The following is a 16,182-nucleotide window of genomic DNA, read 5'->3' on the forward strand; positions in this document are numbered from 1 at the left end:
GAAGGTAGTATTGGAGCCAGGATGAGGATTTCACTGGGAAGAGAAAGGGAAGGGTGTGAACAGAGTCATGAAGATGCAGGTTGTGTTTGGAGAGAAGGAGAAGCCCCGAATGGGTAGTGTTTCTGCAGGAACGTGTAGGGAGGAGGTGCTGTGAGCAGGGACTAAGAGCACAAGGTTGGGCCGCGACAGGGGCTGGAGTTCTGCTTGGCCACGTCTTAACTGTGAATGGCTTGGGCCTCAGTTTCCTCATCTGTAAAATAAGGAAAAGGGAGATAATAATAATATGCCTTCTTTGCTGGGTTTTTGTGAGGATTAAAGAAGAAAGGTTGGCACACAGTAAGCGCGCCAACCTTAATGCACATAGCCTCAGAATACAGGGTAGGTCCAGAGGGGAACGGGAGCAGACACAGATTCTGGATGTTTTTTTTTCAAGATACTATACTGTGGTATAGTTCCTATGTGTAGTTCGAAACTATAACAACTAAAAGGTAAACTTAAAATTCACGCTCCTACCCATGTTCCACCTCCCCCCCATTTCTGAGCCCCCATCATCCCCAGGTAACCATTGTGCATCCTTGCAAAATTTTTCTATGCAAAACACAGGCAGCTGCCAATACACGTTCTTATTTTCCCCTCATTTTTATTTAAAAGCAGCATAATAAACATACTGTTCTGCAGTTTACTTTTTTTTTCCCCAAACATTCTGAGTATCTGGGAGATCATTCCAGATCCATACAGAGACAGTGTCCTTGCTGATGAGCAGGTAAAGCCCTAGCAGGATCGGGCAGAATGTACCCAGAAGGTGAGCAGAGAGCCTTCAGCTGGGAGAGTAGGGAGGATGGTGTGAAGGAGGGAACGTCCCCGAAGTGAGGGGACTAGGCAGCCAGCAAGTGACTTGTTCTCCTTGCATGACAGATTTCCATGAACTCCTCAGGCACACTGAGGAATGATTTGTCCCAGGGCAGGAGGGAGAAAGCTCTCCTTAGGCCCCTGCCAATTACCTCCTAGACGTCCACCAGTGCGATGGTTCCTACCCTCTGAGCCCCGCCAGTCACAACCCTCCTCCAGGGGAGGGACCCAGTCAAAAGGGAGGGATCAAGGCAGATGAATGGTCCTTGTGCTTCCCAGAAAGGCGTGGGTCCAGAGGACAGGGCCCCACTCTGCTCGCCCCTTTGTGGATAACCCTGAGGGGCTCCCTCTGCACGCTGACGTGAGCCCGTTCTCGGGGCTTCCACGCACTGGGGGCCAGGCTCGAGGATGTAACCGTTCGCTGTCTAAAGCATTCCAGAGTTGCACGGGCCTCGACTCCCCGTGCTGTTCCTTTTGCTAAGCTGGTGGTGAGGCAAGCGGGTGGCACTCTTGTGTTTCAGGGGTTGTGCAGCATCTGCAGAATGGCCAGCTGCTGAGGGACATCTATCTGAAGAAACACAAACTCCTGCCCCATGACTGGTCCACAAAGCAGCTTCACTTGGAGACCACTGGCAAAAGCCGGACGCTGCAGAGTGGGCTGGCTCTGCTTTATGGCTTTCTCCCAGATTTTGACTGGAAGAAGATTTATTTCCGGCACCAGCCCAGCGCTCTGTTCTGCTCTGGGAACTGCTATTGCCCGCTGAGGAACCAGTACCTGGAAAAGGAGCAGCGTCGGCAGTACCTGTTGCGTCTGAAAAACAGGCAGCTGGAGAGGACCTACGAGGAGATGGCCAGGATCGTGGACGCGCCCACCAAGCAGCTCCGGGCCGCCAACCCCATAGACGCCATGCTCTGCCTCTTCTGCCACAACGTCAGCTTCCCCTGCACCAGGAACGGCTGTGTTAACATGGAGCACTTCAAGGTGATCAAGAGGCATCAGATAGAGGACGAGAGAGAGAGGCAGGAGAAGAAACTGTATCTGGGCTACGCGCTCCTGGGCGCCCACCCCATCCTGAACCAGACCGTGGGCCGCATGCGGCGCGCGGCGGAGGGCCGGAAGGAGGAGCTCTTTGCTCTCTCCTCTGCTCACGACGTCACTCTGGCCCCGATTCTCAGTGCCTTGGGCCTTACCGAAGCCAGGTTCCCGAGGTTCGCGGCCAGGTTGATCTTTGAGCTCTGGCAAGACAGGGAGAAGCCCGGCGAGCACTCCGTCCGGATTCTCTACGACGGTGTCGACGTCACGTTCCACACCTCGTTCTGCCAGGATCACCACAGGCGGTCTCCCAAGCCCATGTGCCCCCTCGAAAACTTCGTCCGCTTTGTCAAAAGGGACATGTTCGTGGCCCTGGGTAGTGGCAGCACTAATTATTATGATGCGTGTCACAGGGAAGGATCCTAAAAGGTACGTGGTGTGGCGCTAACAGAATCTATGCCAATACAGAGGGATGGCAAAGGTCCACTTCTAGTTCTTTCGGTTGCTAAGGGTACAAGGTGATTTCTAAAGGCCGGAAATCATGCTTGGGGGCCACATAGATTTAGGGTTGAACAGTGAGTATGTTGCTGTAATTGGGTACGTGAGTTACTTGGTACACAATGGCCAGTTCAGAGAGAAAGGAAGGTACTTTATCATAGCCAGACTTTGCTTAGGACGCTAGAATAACACTTCAGTACCCAAAGCTGCCAATCCACATGTGTGTTCTTTTGATCTGCCTTGGTACTGTATGATGGAACCAGCAAACCTCAGCCAGAAGTTTCTTAATCTGGGACAATCTTACCTTGTCCTTGTTCAGTGAACAATTTCCTGAAGTGATTTATCTAAAATAGGGGTAGGCAGACTTTTTCTGTAAAGGGCCAAATAGTAAATATTGTAGACATTGTGGACCAAAAGGCCACATATAGCGTCTGTCACAGCTACTTGATTCTGCTCTTGTAACTTGAAAGCAGCGACAGACAGCGCGTGAATGAATAAGCATGGCTGTGTTCATAGGCCGCACAGAACAGGCGGTGGGCCAGGTGTGGCCCGAGGGCTGTAGTTTGCTAACCCCTGTTCTAAAAGCCAGGCTCTACTACAATTGCACTTCCAGCACTTTGCGAGAGAACCAGTTGAATACCCAGAATTATTCAGTGGTGCCTCCAGTAACTTCTGCTAGAAACACAGAATCTGTATCTGTATCCGACATTATAACAAAAGTTGAGGGGAAATAAACATTGAATCAAAATGAATCATAGAAAAATTATTAGAATAATACTTGATGTTCATGATGATTATGGTATAAGATAGTTTTGAGTATGTCTTAAATATTTGTCTGCTGTAGTCTATTTGCTGTACATGCTGAAATTTTTGTATTCCATTTAGTATTTTTATAGTCTAGGAAAATATTTTCTAAGACCAGTTTTAGATGTGCTCTGATTCCTATGAAATATTCAATTTACTGTATCTGCCTGGGGGTTAGAAGGGAGCCAGAAGCTGAATTCAGGCACTTTCTTCCAATAAAACCAATTATGGCTCATTGCCTTCGACAAGCAGTAGAATTGGATCGATTTTTAAACCATTTTCGTGTTTCAAATGGTAAATTCGAATTGATTTTTAAATAAGTTTTTGGAAGAACTTTGTTACTAGATAGTTAAATAATCTTTATAAGGTATTTTATATATTAGAAGCAATTATAATTAAATCTGTGATTTCTGACTAAAATGGTGCTAGTTCTGTGCGAAGAAATATAAAGTGAGATTCCCTGATGTCGCTGGTATTCCAGCCTTTTCTCTTTGTTTTTTGTCCAGTGTTGCATTTGAGTACATCCGTTTCTATTAATAAATTTTTGAAGATTACTCATACACACAACTCATGGTTTGTACCTGTAAGTCACTCTATTTCCTTTCAAGTGAGTTCATATGTTTTTTAAATTTATCTTTTTTTTTAATAAATAAAAACATTTTAAATTAGAAAGCTGTACAGCAGGGGTCCCCAACCCCCAGGCCACAGACCGCAGCCTGTTAGGACCCGGGCCGCACAGCAGGAGGTGAGCGGCAGGCAGGGGAGCGAAGCTTCATCTGTATTTACAGCCGCTCCCCATCGCTCGCATTACCGCCTGAACCATTCCCCGTCCCCCCACCCTGTCCGTGGAAAAACTGTCTTCCACGAAACCAGTCCCTGGTGCTAAAAAGCTTGGGGACCGCTGCGCTACAGTACACGTGGGTAAGGGAGGGCCAGGCCCCAGCCTAGTGTGGCCAGCCGCAGGCCAAGCTGGGCCCTCAGGGGTGACGGGAAGGGACAGCAGTCCTGCACTGGGCCACAGAGGGGCTGCAGCTTCCTTCTCTGACAGCAGCATCAGGGCTCGGTGGCCGAGAGGATGTGTCACAGCTGGTGGCCTTGGACTGGGTGAAAATGCGTCCCCAGAGCTTCTTTTATTGCTGAAGATTGTGTGTTATCATCTCTCGAGTATTTAAAGCCTAAGCAGGGTTTTTTTGTTGTTGTTCCCACTCACAATCTATCTGAATCAGCACTGCTAAACACAGCTTGAAGATTTAAAAATAAAGGTGAATCAGAAGATGTTTTAAAAATCAATTCGCAACATCTGTTGGTAAAGGTGGATATTTTGCATACGAGCCAACATTAAAAGTGTAGATAGAGGTTTTGCCTCCCAAGACATTGGGTATGCATGGCATTAAAGGATCCTCCTCAGTATCAACTTCTGAGACATTTCATTTCCATAAACACTGAGCACCCAGGTGAGGTTCCCTGTAACAATATGTATTGGAAATATTTCTCATTAAGTTGTTTCCCATAACAGTGTATCTACCTTGGAGAGTTCCACATTGAGAGAGGGTGGTGGGGTGGGGGAGGGGGGAGAGAGAGAGAAAGGGGGGGGGAGAGAGGGGGAGAGAGAGGGGGAGGGGGAGAGAGGGGGAGAGGGAGAGAGAGAGGAGGAGAGAGAGAGGAAGAGAAAGAGAAAGGGAGAGAGAAAGAGGGAGGGAGACGGGGGAGAGGGAGAGAGAGACAGAGGGGGGAGGGGGAGAGAGAGGAGAGAGAGTGAGAGAGAGAAAGAGAAAAGGAAGGAAGAAAGGAAGGAAGGAAGAAAAAGAAAAAGAAAGAAAAAAGGAAGGAAGGAAGAAAGGGAAGGAAGGAGAAAGAAAGGCAGGCAGCTCTTTTATAGCTATAGGCGTAATTCATGATTTCATGATATAGATGAGACATATTTTTAAATTAAAAATGAATGAAATTGAAATGTAACACCAAGGTACTAAAATAGGACTACAAGGCTTTTGAGGTACACAGAACAAAGTAGAGAGACCAGCAATTGTATGTGTTGATTAATATGAGTAGAGTACATATTCTTTCTCTAAATTCACTTAGAAATAGAATTGAAGAACTTGATCCAATATTACTGTTAAGCCTATTTGAGGGTCTTTGTAGCTATAGCAGAATTAGATGTTTGAAAGATTTGAGTGATTCCTTTTTCTATAACTCATAGAGACTGACGCGGGATAGGCAGGGATGCTTCCATTTCTCTGACTCTTTAGAAAGCCTTCTGAACAGATTGAGCAGTCTAAGCGTGTTTAAACACAACATAAGTAGAAAGCAGAAGACAGCTGGGGTTTACGTTGTGGGTCTGGCGTGGCTCGGGGCTCGCTCAGAGTTCTGGCCTGGGCACCAGTTAGCTCGCATTGCTCAAGGCCACTGAACTGAACGTGGGGTCATGCCCCTGTATAGTGCCTGCCCAGTGGCCAGCTCAGGGGAGTGGTCAGAGCTTTGGCTTAAGAGGAGCCAGCTGACTTCATCAGAGTGTCTGGTCAGGCCTTCCGGGCCTGTGAAGCCCTACTGGCAGCTGAGCGTGGCCTTGAGGAGGAGGAGGTGTCCCCGGGACAGCCCCTCCCAGGGCTGCAGAGCCCCTCACGGAGGGGTGGCCTGAGGCCTGGCTTCTGGAGAACTCAGTAGTAAAGGCAATATTTTTGGGGTCCTGCTTACCTGGGGGGGGGCGCCCCACAAGCGTCTATCAACCTAATCCTCCGAGGGAGGTCCTATTACTCCTAATTCAATCAGGAAACAGGGAGAGAGGGAGAGAAAAGGATACAGTCACTTTTCAAAGGAAGAGTCAAAGTGCAGAGTCTAACCCAAGTTTACATGACATCAGTGAAGCTTACAGCACATGGACTGTGTCGCACCGTGTCGGAGGCTTTCCTACACTCACTTAATCCTCCCAGTAACCCTACAATATACCATATTTGCTGGCGAGTATCAGTGAGTACTAAAATATAGTGGGATTACAACAGCTATAAATTTAAATCTAAATGGTTAGGAGAATATTCCAACTCTGCCTCTGACAATCTGTGGTTACAGTTTTTGTTAAGAAAAAACTACTTACATGAATAATTTTACAAACCCATTTTTGCAGTCATGTTATATTATACTCAGCCACTAGGGGGCAGCATCAAATATAATTGTTAGCCTTCGGGACCAGTCTTCCATTTGTAAAGGAGGTAGGTATTTCGGGAAGTGTTTTAATAGGGTGACCAGCTGTCCTGGTTTGCCTGGGACTGAGGAGTTTCCCAGGATGCGGGACTTTCAGTGCTAAAAACGGGCAAGTTCCAGGCACACAGGGACAAGTTGGTTACCCTAGTGTTGTATGAGACATGCATTAGGTGGTACTGTCATTTCCACTTTAGAGAAAAAGGGAAGTGTGATGGAGTGACTTCTCTGCAGTTTCACATAGCTAGCTAGTATGCAGCAGAGCTGAGGCTCAAAGCTGTCGTCCATTAACCCAAAGGCCCATGTTCTTAAGCAGAATATGATTACGCATCTCTGAACCATCCAGGACTGTTTGGTCACATGCAACAGAAAACTGTCTACAGTGATTAAGCTAATAAAGCCTTCCAATTTCTCCAGTGGCTCCACCATGTCATCAGGAACCCAGGCTGCTATCTACATCTTACTGGCCAGAATGGGGTCCCCGTAGGCCACTGCCACTGCAGAGAAGTCTAGGAAAGGGAGTATTTTTATTGGGCACATTGCTGTCTCAAGCAAATCAGGCCTTCTTAATAAGGAAGAAGGGGAAAGTGGATACTGGTTAGAGAACCAGCAGTGACTGTCACATTCTCCAAAGCCACCCCTTAGAACTGAAGTGTGGTGGATACTACCCCACCCAGATTCCCCACTTCAGGGGTTCTTTCCCCAGTGGCTGGGAGTGTGCAGGCTGGCAGTGTCTCTTTCCCAGGCAGCCACATCCACTGACGGGGCAGGGCAGGGATTGAAAGACCTGGGGACAACCCTGAGGGGCCATCCCAGCTTTGGTGCTCCCCACGGGGTCTGTTGAGGCCTTGTGACTGCACTGCAGCCCATTTCTTCTGCCCCATCCTGCTTCCTTTCCCTCCTTCACAATGTCAACCCCAAGAACACTCCCCAATAAACTTCCTACATCCACATCTGTCTCAGAGTCTGCTTCCTGGGAACCGAGCTGCAGTGGAAGGCAAGCAAATCCTAGGGACTAAGGCCTCTGCTAGTCTGGGCAGTAAAGCTGGAGTCGTTTATTTGAAAGAGACAATGTAGCTATTGATCACAAATTTCTTCTATCACTGCCTGTGAGAGGCTTACCATTTCAATGCGGAAGCTAAGTAAGCACACGTGAAGCAACAGGACACACAGAGGGCTGTTACAGTAAAACTCACCGTTTATTGAACACATATTAGGGGCTGGACACTGGGCCAAGCACTCAACTGACAGAGTCTCTGTCTCAGAGTATGAGTAGGCATCTATGATCTCCGTTTTACAGGTAAGGAACAGAGGCTCAGAGGCAGACACCTGCCTAGGATGGCGTAGTCACTAGTGAGTAGCAGACTCAGGCCTGGGCTGGACTACAGAGCTCTCCCAGCTTCCTTAGCTCACCCCTTCCTCTACCCTCACACAAGTGAATAAGTAAAACTGGGAACTCGGGGTGTAGGCAAGAGTTTACCCAACTCCAGGGAATGATCGCTGTTCCAGATGTTCATGTTTCTAGCAGTTTCTAATGCAGCATTTCAAAGAAATTAGGATCATCTTATAATGGTTATCTTAGCCTGGGTTCCTTTGAAAAGCGGAGTCTGAGAAAAAAACCTTAAGTGTAGGTATTCAATAGGAAATGTGGTCCCCAGGAGCAAAGGTGAAGGACAGAGGGGGGGAAAAGGGAGGGGAAAGCCAGCGCGAGGATGCCCACTGAGCTGACCGTGGTGATAGGCCATCCAGCCGAGGGACCTCCCAGAAGCCTTGTGAAATGCACCTCCTCACTGGTCACCTGGGGGAAGGGGGGGTACATTTATCCCTCAGCTCTGTCCACAGCTGTGTCTCCCTCGCTTCTGGGTGGAACATGCATGAGTGGGTCCACCTGAGCATCTGAGAAGCCCTCGGGCAGGAAACAAGAGAAGGAGATGCTGCAGATCAAAGCCTGCGGGGCCTGGTGGTCACACAGTGGCTGGGAAAAGACACGAGGCCGAGAGGATTGGAACTGGAGCAGGCGATGCACAGGGTGAGGACAAGCCAGCGTTCGTTGAGCGCTTTAACGTGCCAGGCGCTGTGCTGTGTTTCATAAGCATAACCTTGTTTCATCCTCACAGCAACCCTGTGGCTTAGAAATCATCGTTCTCATCTCTCATTTGTAAGAGGAGGAAAGAAACAGAGAGAGAGGTCATTTGCCAAAGCCTCACAGGCAGGAAGTGACAGAACCAGGAGTCAAACCAGCCTGACCCCTGAGCCCTCGCTCAGGATCACTGTACCATTATATTAAACATTCCTCCCGGAGCCCCACGTGAAGTATGTGCGAGCGCTTACTAATATGCACTAAATACATACTCAATTTCTGCCATATATGGATTGTACCTTTGTGTCAGTGCAAAGCAAATCATGCCACTCCTTGTTAAAAACCCTCCACTGCCTTCTAGAGAAAATCCAAGCTCCCCAAGGTGACTCACCAGGCCCTTCATGATCTGGCTCCCACTTACCACTTCAGCTTTATTACTTGCAATAGTACATGACTGAAGGGCTTGTCCACAGATGGTAGTTGTGATGTGTTTTTTTGCACACCTGGGAGACAGAAAAAGGGTCTTTGTATCACCATGTGGGATGTCAGGTTTGCAGAGTCTCTGAAAGGCACAGTCCTGTCCAGAGCCACCCCCAGCAACTCTCCCTCAGGACCTAGCAACCCCCAGTCCTTCACCCTCCTCCCCTTCCCCACCTGTGTCCCCTTCCCCAGATCCCAGAAAAGGAAAGCACTTTGGAACCACACAGACCGAGTTCAAATCCAGTTCTGTATCACTTCCCAGCTATGAGGGCTCAGGCAAGGTATCTAGTCTCTCTAGGCCTCAGGTTCCTCACCTGTAAACCAGGACGACACCTCCCACGAGAAAGCGCAGGTAAAGCCCCGCGCACGTGGGTCACCTCCACAATGGAGCCTCCATTACTGCCCCCACTTACGCTTCAACTGTGCAGAGTCACTGAAACCAGCTAGAACCAGAATATTGCCCCTGGCCTTTTTTTTTAAAATTTTTTAATTTATTATTTTTTTATTTTTGGCTGTGTTGGGTCTTCGTTTCTGTGCGAGGGCTTTCTCCAGTTGCGGCGAGTGGGGGCCACTCTTCATCGCGGCGCGCGGGCCTCTCACTATCGCGGCCTCTCTTGTTGCGGAGCACAGGCTCCAAACGCTCAGTAGTTGTGGCTCGCGGGCCCAGTTGCTCCGCGGCATGTGGGATCCTCCCAGACCAGGGCTCGAACCCGTGTCCCCTGCATTGGCAGGCAGACTCTCAACCACTGTGCCACCAGGGAAGCCCCCCCTGGCCATTTTTTAAGGCCAGGAAGCCCACCTGGAGGCACAGCATCACGCTCTAGGCGTAACTGGGAGATACAAGTCCCTGAGCTCATGCACTTCTCTTTGGGAGAAGAAAGAACTTGAATCTTCTGAGTCCTGCCTTTGTGACAGTGTCGTATTTGGCACCTTATATAAACATCTCAATTACTTCTCAAGGGAAAGGAAGCTCATTGCTCTTCCTCATGTTTCTGTCATCATCTATGTCTAACCTCCAGCTTCCTGCTTTAGTTATTAGAGTGGCTGTCCATTGCAGAAGCAGCAGCTGAGCACAGCATTCAGCAAAGGAACGGGAGTCTGGAGGCTTTAGGCCATTGGTCTGGCCCCTCCATGGCCCCTCGAGGCACTGAAGGAGAAGCAGCACGGGAAGTGACGTGCACCTTGACAGAAGGCAGATCCTGCCCTGGATGGCTCCGCTGTAGGAAGCTGCACCCCTCCCTGCTCCTGGGGCCCACCAGTGAGGCACTCCTCCTCCATCCTCCCTCCTCCCCAGTGCTCAGGAACGGCAAGTCCTTTTCCTGGTGAGCAGCTAGCTGCTTCCTCCCAGCATGGAGCCAAGTGTGTCTTGGCTAGGCACTCCCCACATGAGAAGTCCTTTCAGGAGCCTTTCTTCAGAAGCTGCCCAGAGACGGGGGCTTCCACAAATGGTCAGGGGCACCCTGTGCCCGTGAAGGGGCGCCACACCGCCCTCTAGTGACAACTCCGTCTAGCCCTGTTCTGCAGTTTTCCCTCTTTCCCTGTTCCCCACAGAGATGAGGCCTCTTTCCCAGCAAACTGAAGCTCCCTCTGGTGGCCTAGGAGTCAACTCTTCTCTCCACCTGTGTCCGCTGTCTTCAAGATGTGAGTAGAGACACACTGTCTCCATATGGTCTCACCCCAACTGCCCTTTTGTCTAACTGATGAACCAGCTGTTTAGCAGTCTCATAACTGGCTCCCTGATGGACAGACCATTAAATTCACCTTCTCACTGATGGATCCTGATGGACCACTGTCCATCTGAAAAATTAATCCTAACTGACTGGCTGATTAAGTTTCAAAATCACAAATCATTTGATTGACCTACAGTCTAACTGACCTACTAAGCCTAAATAACTCAACACCACCTGATAAGCTTTTTTTTTTTTTTTTTTTTTTTAGGCCCCACAGCTCGTGGGATCTTAGTTCCCCGACCAGGGATCAAACCCGGGCCCCCTGCAGTGGAAGCACACAGTCCTAACCACTGGACCGCCAGGGAAGTCCCTACACCTGATAAGCTTGAACTGCCTGCCTGGCCGACTCACCCACTAACCAGCAGAGGACTGGCAAGACTGACAGCCTGGCTCTAACTAGGGCTAACACTTGGATGGGAGGAGAGGCTGCCCCCTTCCTCATACCCTGATTCCTCTTCGGGCTTGGGGGCCTACTCGTCTCCCCTCCAGAGCCACCTCAAGACTGCAGAGGGGGCAACCAGGAAACTGACCTTCTGATCTACCTCTCGTGAGGTTCTTAACCAGGGCTCCACAGATGGGTTTCAATTCTGGTTTCCAAACAGTGTGGCTATAAAGGTGTGTGCTCTCTCGGAAGAGGGTTCACAGCTTTCACAGGATTCTCAAAAGAATCCAGCATACACAAATATCTTCAGAACTACTGCTCGGGGAAGATCCTCAGCAAACACATTCAGATAGGCAAAGCCCTTACCTAAATTCAAGCCCCATTTCTCTCTCACATCGGGCCAGGGTGGCAAGAAGGTAACTAGGAAGACTGGGAGAGTCATAGTGGACATGGATGTAGCAGGGTGGAAGAATGAAGGCTGAGCTGTGTGTGAATTTTCCAGAGAGAGGCCCAAGGATATCAACGTGTGTCCTTTTGGTTTGTAGGCTACCCTTAGCCCAAGATGCTGGGCACCCTCCGCTCTGGGCAGAGACTCTTTGAGCTGAGACAAAGGATACATTTACCAGGGCCTTTGTCTGGGGTAGGGAGTATGTGTGAGCGTGTGATTACGAGGAACTATGTGGCTGTATTTACACACCAGTGTGCTCACAAGGGTGGGCATAACAGAGCCGTGTTGCTATGTGCGTGAATAGCCTTTGGGTCAGTGTACATCTGAATAGTTTTGTGACTATCTACACATGCGTGCTCACTTGTGGACCCCCTCAAGTCTTTGGGGGAGGTTGAAACAGATTCTCAGTAAGAATTTCACTGAGTGAGAATATCTACAGACACGCCAGCAGCGAACACCAGAAATCTGGGAATCCTCTACTCCTCCCCCTCCTTGAACCCCCATCATCCCCTCAGTCCACTGTCACCATCGGCTCCCATCACCTCTCCCTGGACTACTACTCGGTCTTCGATGCCCTCCCCTCGCCACCCCTCCGAACCGCAGCCACAGTGACCTTAAAAAATGAAGTTAGGATGGCAGCGCGCCCCACCCGAAACCGACAACAGATTTACACTGTCAGGGGATAACGCCCATCTCCTCCATGCGACTCGAGGGTCCCTGCATGGCCGTAGCCCTGCTCACTGGGAACTCTCCTCTCTCAGGCCCCGGGCTTTAGATGCGTCGCCCCTGGGCCTGGTCCTATGCCACACCCCGAGCTTTGGCCCTTAGGCGCTGCTCCTAACCCTCACATCGCGTAGATTATCACTTGCTGCTGTAACTGCCCAGTTACAATTGGCAACTGTAATTGACAGAGAACCCAAGTCCGTCTGTCACGTCCCACCTCGGGACCCCTACCCACAGGACAAAGCCTAAGCCGCCGTAGGTCAGAAGCCCACCACGCACAAGCTCACACATCTCTCTCCCGCGCCGCGGAGCACTGGAAGCCGGGACGTGCAGACGGAAATGCGCGTGCGCATAAAGACCAGCAGGAACTACGACCCCCCCCCCCAGAATCCTCCTGACCAACACTCCATTTCCCACAAAGCCTCGCGGGGCCCACCCCGGAACTGCGCTCTGTTCCTGAAAGCGGAAGTTAGGGTGAGTACGGCAGTGGAGTTGGTTTCGGAGGGAGTAGAATGGTGCGAGGTTTTGAGTATTGTCTACCTCCAGGGGTCGTTCGTGAGTCAGAGAAACCGGGACTTCAGAAGGAAAGGACCTGGCGAGATCCCTCAGTGCATTGTTCCGTTCCCTCTGGCGCGCACGGTCAGGCCCGCTGCAGCCTTGCACTCTGCCCGCTGCGGCTTTGTCGCCCTCCCGCCGCTGCGTGCTCTCTTCCCACCTCTGGGCGTCTCTGGGGATAGAGGCCAATGGCTAGATGGTCTCAGGTACCCCTTATTCCCAATCCTGCATTGCCTATCTTCCACTGGGAAGAAGTGAAAACCTTGGCCGTAAGGGCATAACCCACAGGGCTCCCCCTGTGGGTCCCACAGCTCTTTTGCTTCTTCCAGCAGTAGCTGCAGGAGTCGAAGCTGTGGGCAGTGGGGACAGGTGTGGACAGTAGCAGGGAGGGTGGAAATTTGTGGTTCCTGACCTGCTATCCCGGTTCCCAAGAGGATAACTTTCCTGTGGCCCCAGCCTTATGGCTATATAGGGTCCGTCCAGCACATGTCCTTAATTGCTTGGATTCTGGAGAAAGTCAGCCTCCTTCTTCAGACCCTCCAGTCCCAGCCTCATCCCTCAGACCCCAGCAACGCCTGTCTGGGCCCCACTGCCTATTTCACCTTTTCACATTTTCGGAAGTGTGACTGGAGCTAGACTGTCTGCTGCCAGGGTGGCACACTCACATGGCTGTTGGCAGGAGACTCAGTTTGTCACCATGTGGACCTTTCCATAGGGCTTTGAGTATCCTCGCAACATGGCAGCTAGCTTCCCCCAGAGCAAGTGATCCAGGAGAGAAGGAGCAGGACAGAGGCATTGATGTCTTTTATGATCTACCCTTGTAAGTCACATTCTGTAATTTCTGCCATATTCTATTCATTAGGAATGAGTCGTGTGTAAAGCCCATACTCAAGAAGAGGGAAATTAATCTCCACCTCCTAAAGGGAGGAGGACCAAAGAACACGTGGACATATTTTAATAGCACTACATTTAGTGAACCAATATTTTCCAAATGCCCAATGCATGATGTTACAAAACCATGATGCATGGGTAAAAAAAATCTATTTCGATTGCAAGATAGCCCAACTGGTTTTTAATGTAACAGAGTATGAAAAGTTCATTGATGTAGTGTTAGATTCCACATTGCTACTAAGCTTTAAGAAGCTATCATTTGTTGAGTTTTGGTATAGTATCAAATAAGAATATCCAAAATTATCTGAAAAGGTTATTAATATACTACGTTCATTTCCAACTACTTATCTCTGTGAGGCCAAATTTTCTTCATATACTTCACCCAAAACAATATTAGAACAGACTGGAATGCAGAAGCAAGTATGAGAACCCAGCTGCCTTCTATTAGGCTAGACAGATTTGCAAAAATGTAAAACAGTGCAGCCCTTCTCAGTAATTAATTTTTGTTTTTTTTCTTAAAAAGTGAGTGTGTGTGTGTGTTTGCATTAACAAGTATTGGATTTATTATTGTAATTTTTAAATATTTAAAAATCTTTTCAGTTTCAATTTCTAATATGGTCATTACTGATAGATATAATCCATATAAACAGGGGACTTCCCTGGTGGTCCAGTGGTTAAGAATTGCCTTCCAATGCAGAGGGTGTGGGTTTGATCCCTGGTTAGGGAGCTAAGATCCCACATGCCTTGCAGCCAAAAAAACCAAAACATAAAACAGAAGCAGTATTGTAACAAATTCAATAAAGACTTTAAAAATGGTCCACATCAAAAAAATCTTAAAAAAAAATCCTTATAAACCAAAGCCTTTTGGCATCCTCAATAATTTTTAGAGTGTAAAGGGGCTCTGAGACCAAAAAGTTTGAAAACCACTGTCTAAGCAATCACGATGGTCCTGTCACCCTTGAAATGACATGTTTAAGTATGGGCATGCGGTGCAGTTCTGGCCAATGACGTATGAAGTGGGGTGTAGGCATTGTGTTCAGTTTTCGTTCAGGGTATTAAATGGAAACATACATAGGGTCTTCAAAGGGATTGGTAATATTCTGTTTCTTATGCTAGATGATTGATATGTGATATTTATTCACCTTCTTTATCTCTTACATATTAAATTATTTTGTATGTGAAATATTTTATAACAAAAAAATTAAAAGAACACATGGAAGAGAAGATTCCTCTTCCTCTCTGTAAGCATTGTGTCTGTTTTGCAGCATATTCATCTGGTATATTGGGCCTAAGTATGCATTGTTGGGCTCTGAAGAATTTTGTGTGTGTTTCATGGCTCTCTGAGCCTGTATCAACAACGTATTTGTGATATTTGACTTGTAACCTGAGAGTCCCCAGACCTCTCGCCACATACGCAATCTCACCATATTCACCAGCCTGTCAGTTCACGTTGTACAAAGTCCCTCATAAAAAGACCTTCCCTGCTCTGGTTTAGTCCCTTCTGCCCTAAGGTCAAGCAGGATACCAAGGTCTGTCATGCATCACATCTTTGCCAAGTTCTCTCACCTAAGGCCCTTACAAGAGTAGATATCAACTGGGCTTGCCAGCTCACCAGTTCTGCAAACTACCACACACTAAATCCACTTTAGACCCCTTTTAGAATTTGTATGAGCACCTTCTAAATGGAACCCACAACAGGTACAGAGGCAGGCTCACTACACCGTTGTTGAGTGAGTGGACCCTCTCCCAGTGTGGTCACCCTTGTGGTTCCAGCAACCCGCAGTCACACTGAAGGACCTAGAGCTATGAAACAATGGTTTCTGGGTTTCTCCTACCCCTCCTCTTAATGTAACTTTCTCAGAAATTCATGAATCAAGTAGTAAATGAGAGGATTCAACAATCCAATTAGGTTTGAGTGGATACCTGAACAAAATCTGGGCTTGGCTATCATGGGTGAAGGGGGAATGCCTATTGGCCAGGTACAAAACATGTCTGCTACATTTGTCTACATATATATGTATATTTTAAATCTTTCCACAATAAAGTGTATTGCTGTGTGACTAAAGAAGAAAATGAATAAAGGTAATGAATATGAAGGGGAAATAGACAAATAAAGAAATGCAGCCACATTTTGAGGTATTGAGACAGATATGCTTAGAGGAAGCAGACGCATTTGCTGAAACCCAATTTACTGATCAATGCACCCTATTTACTTGCTGCTTTTGCCTGTTTATACAATTTACAGCAATTCATAGTGGATGGAATTTTTAAAACAACCTTTGAACATTTCTAAGGTTTTGGAATACTGGCCAAAATCTAAGTAGGCCAGTATTCCATTATATCTGCATAACAGCATTTTAAGGGCTCTTCAGTCTGTCACAGCTCGGTTAGAAGAGAAGAGATGTCTAGGAGAAAATATTCATGAGACGTATAAAAGATAAAAGCCATAGCCCACATATGTAAATCAATAAGAAAAAAGCAACCTAGTTAAAAAATGGACAAATAATATGAATAGGC

At 48.2% G+C, this 16,182-nt stretch overlaps 1 protein-coding gene and 2 long non-coding RNA genes across 18 annotated transcripts in view; 1 reads left to right on the forward strand and 2 right to left on the reverse strand.

The window, feature by feature from the left end:
* The window catches only part of PXYLP1 (2-phosphoxylose phosphatase 1), a 79,514-nt gene extending 75,031 nt beyond the window's left edge, over positions 1-4,483 (forward strand). For all 16 annotated transcript variants that reach the window (XM_082461271.1, XM_082461266.1, XM_082461265.1 and 13 more), the window contains one exon: positions 1,371-4,483. In XM_082461271.1, the coding sequence (XP_082317397.1) occupies positions 1,371-2,308 (938 nt within the window). In that variant the 3' untranslated portion in view covers positions 2,309-4,483. The remainder of the gene's footprint in view (positions 1-1,370) is intronic.
* LOC309660567 overlaps positions 1-16,182 on the reverse strand; it is a 412,061-nt gene that overhangs the window by 180,401 nt on the left and 215,478 nt on the right. The gene's annotated exons all lie outside the window — the stretch shown is intronic.
* Positions 1,653-9,575, reverse strand: LOC309660554. The gene is made up of 3 exons (XR_014263459.1): positions 8,878-9,575; positions 2,041-2,254; positions 1,653-1,791 (listed from the first exon to the last, which is right to left on the reverse strand). It is a non-coding gene; the product is annotated as an uncharacterized lncRNA (long non-coding RNA).

This window comes from Balaenoptera physalus (assembly GCF_965194825.1).
Source record: "Balaenoptera physalus genome assembly, chromosome: 4".
Lineage (NCBI taxonomy): Eukaryota > Metazoa > Chordata > Mammalia > Artiodactyla > Balaenopteridae > Balaenoptera > Balaenoptera physalus.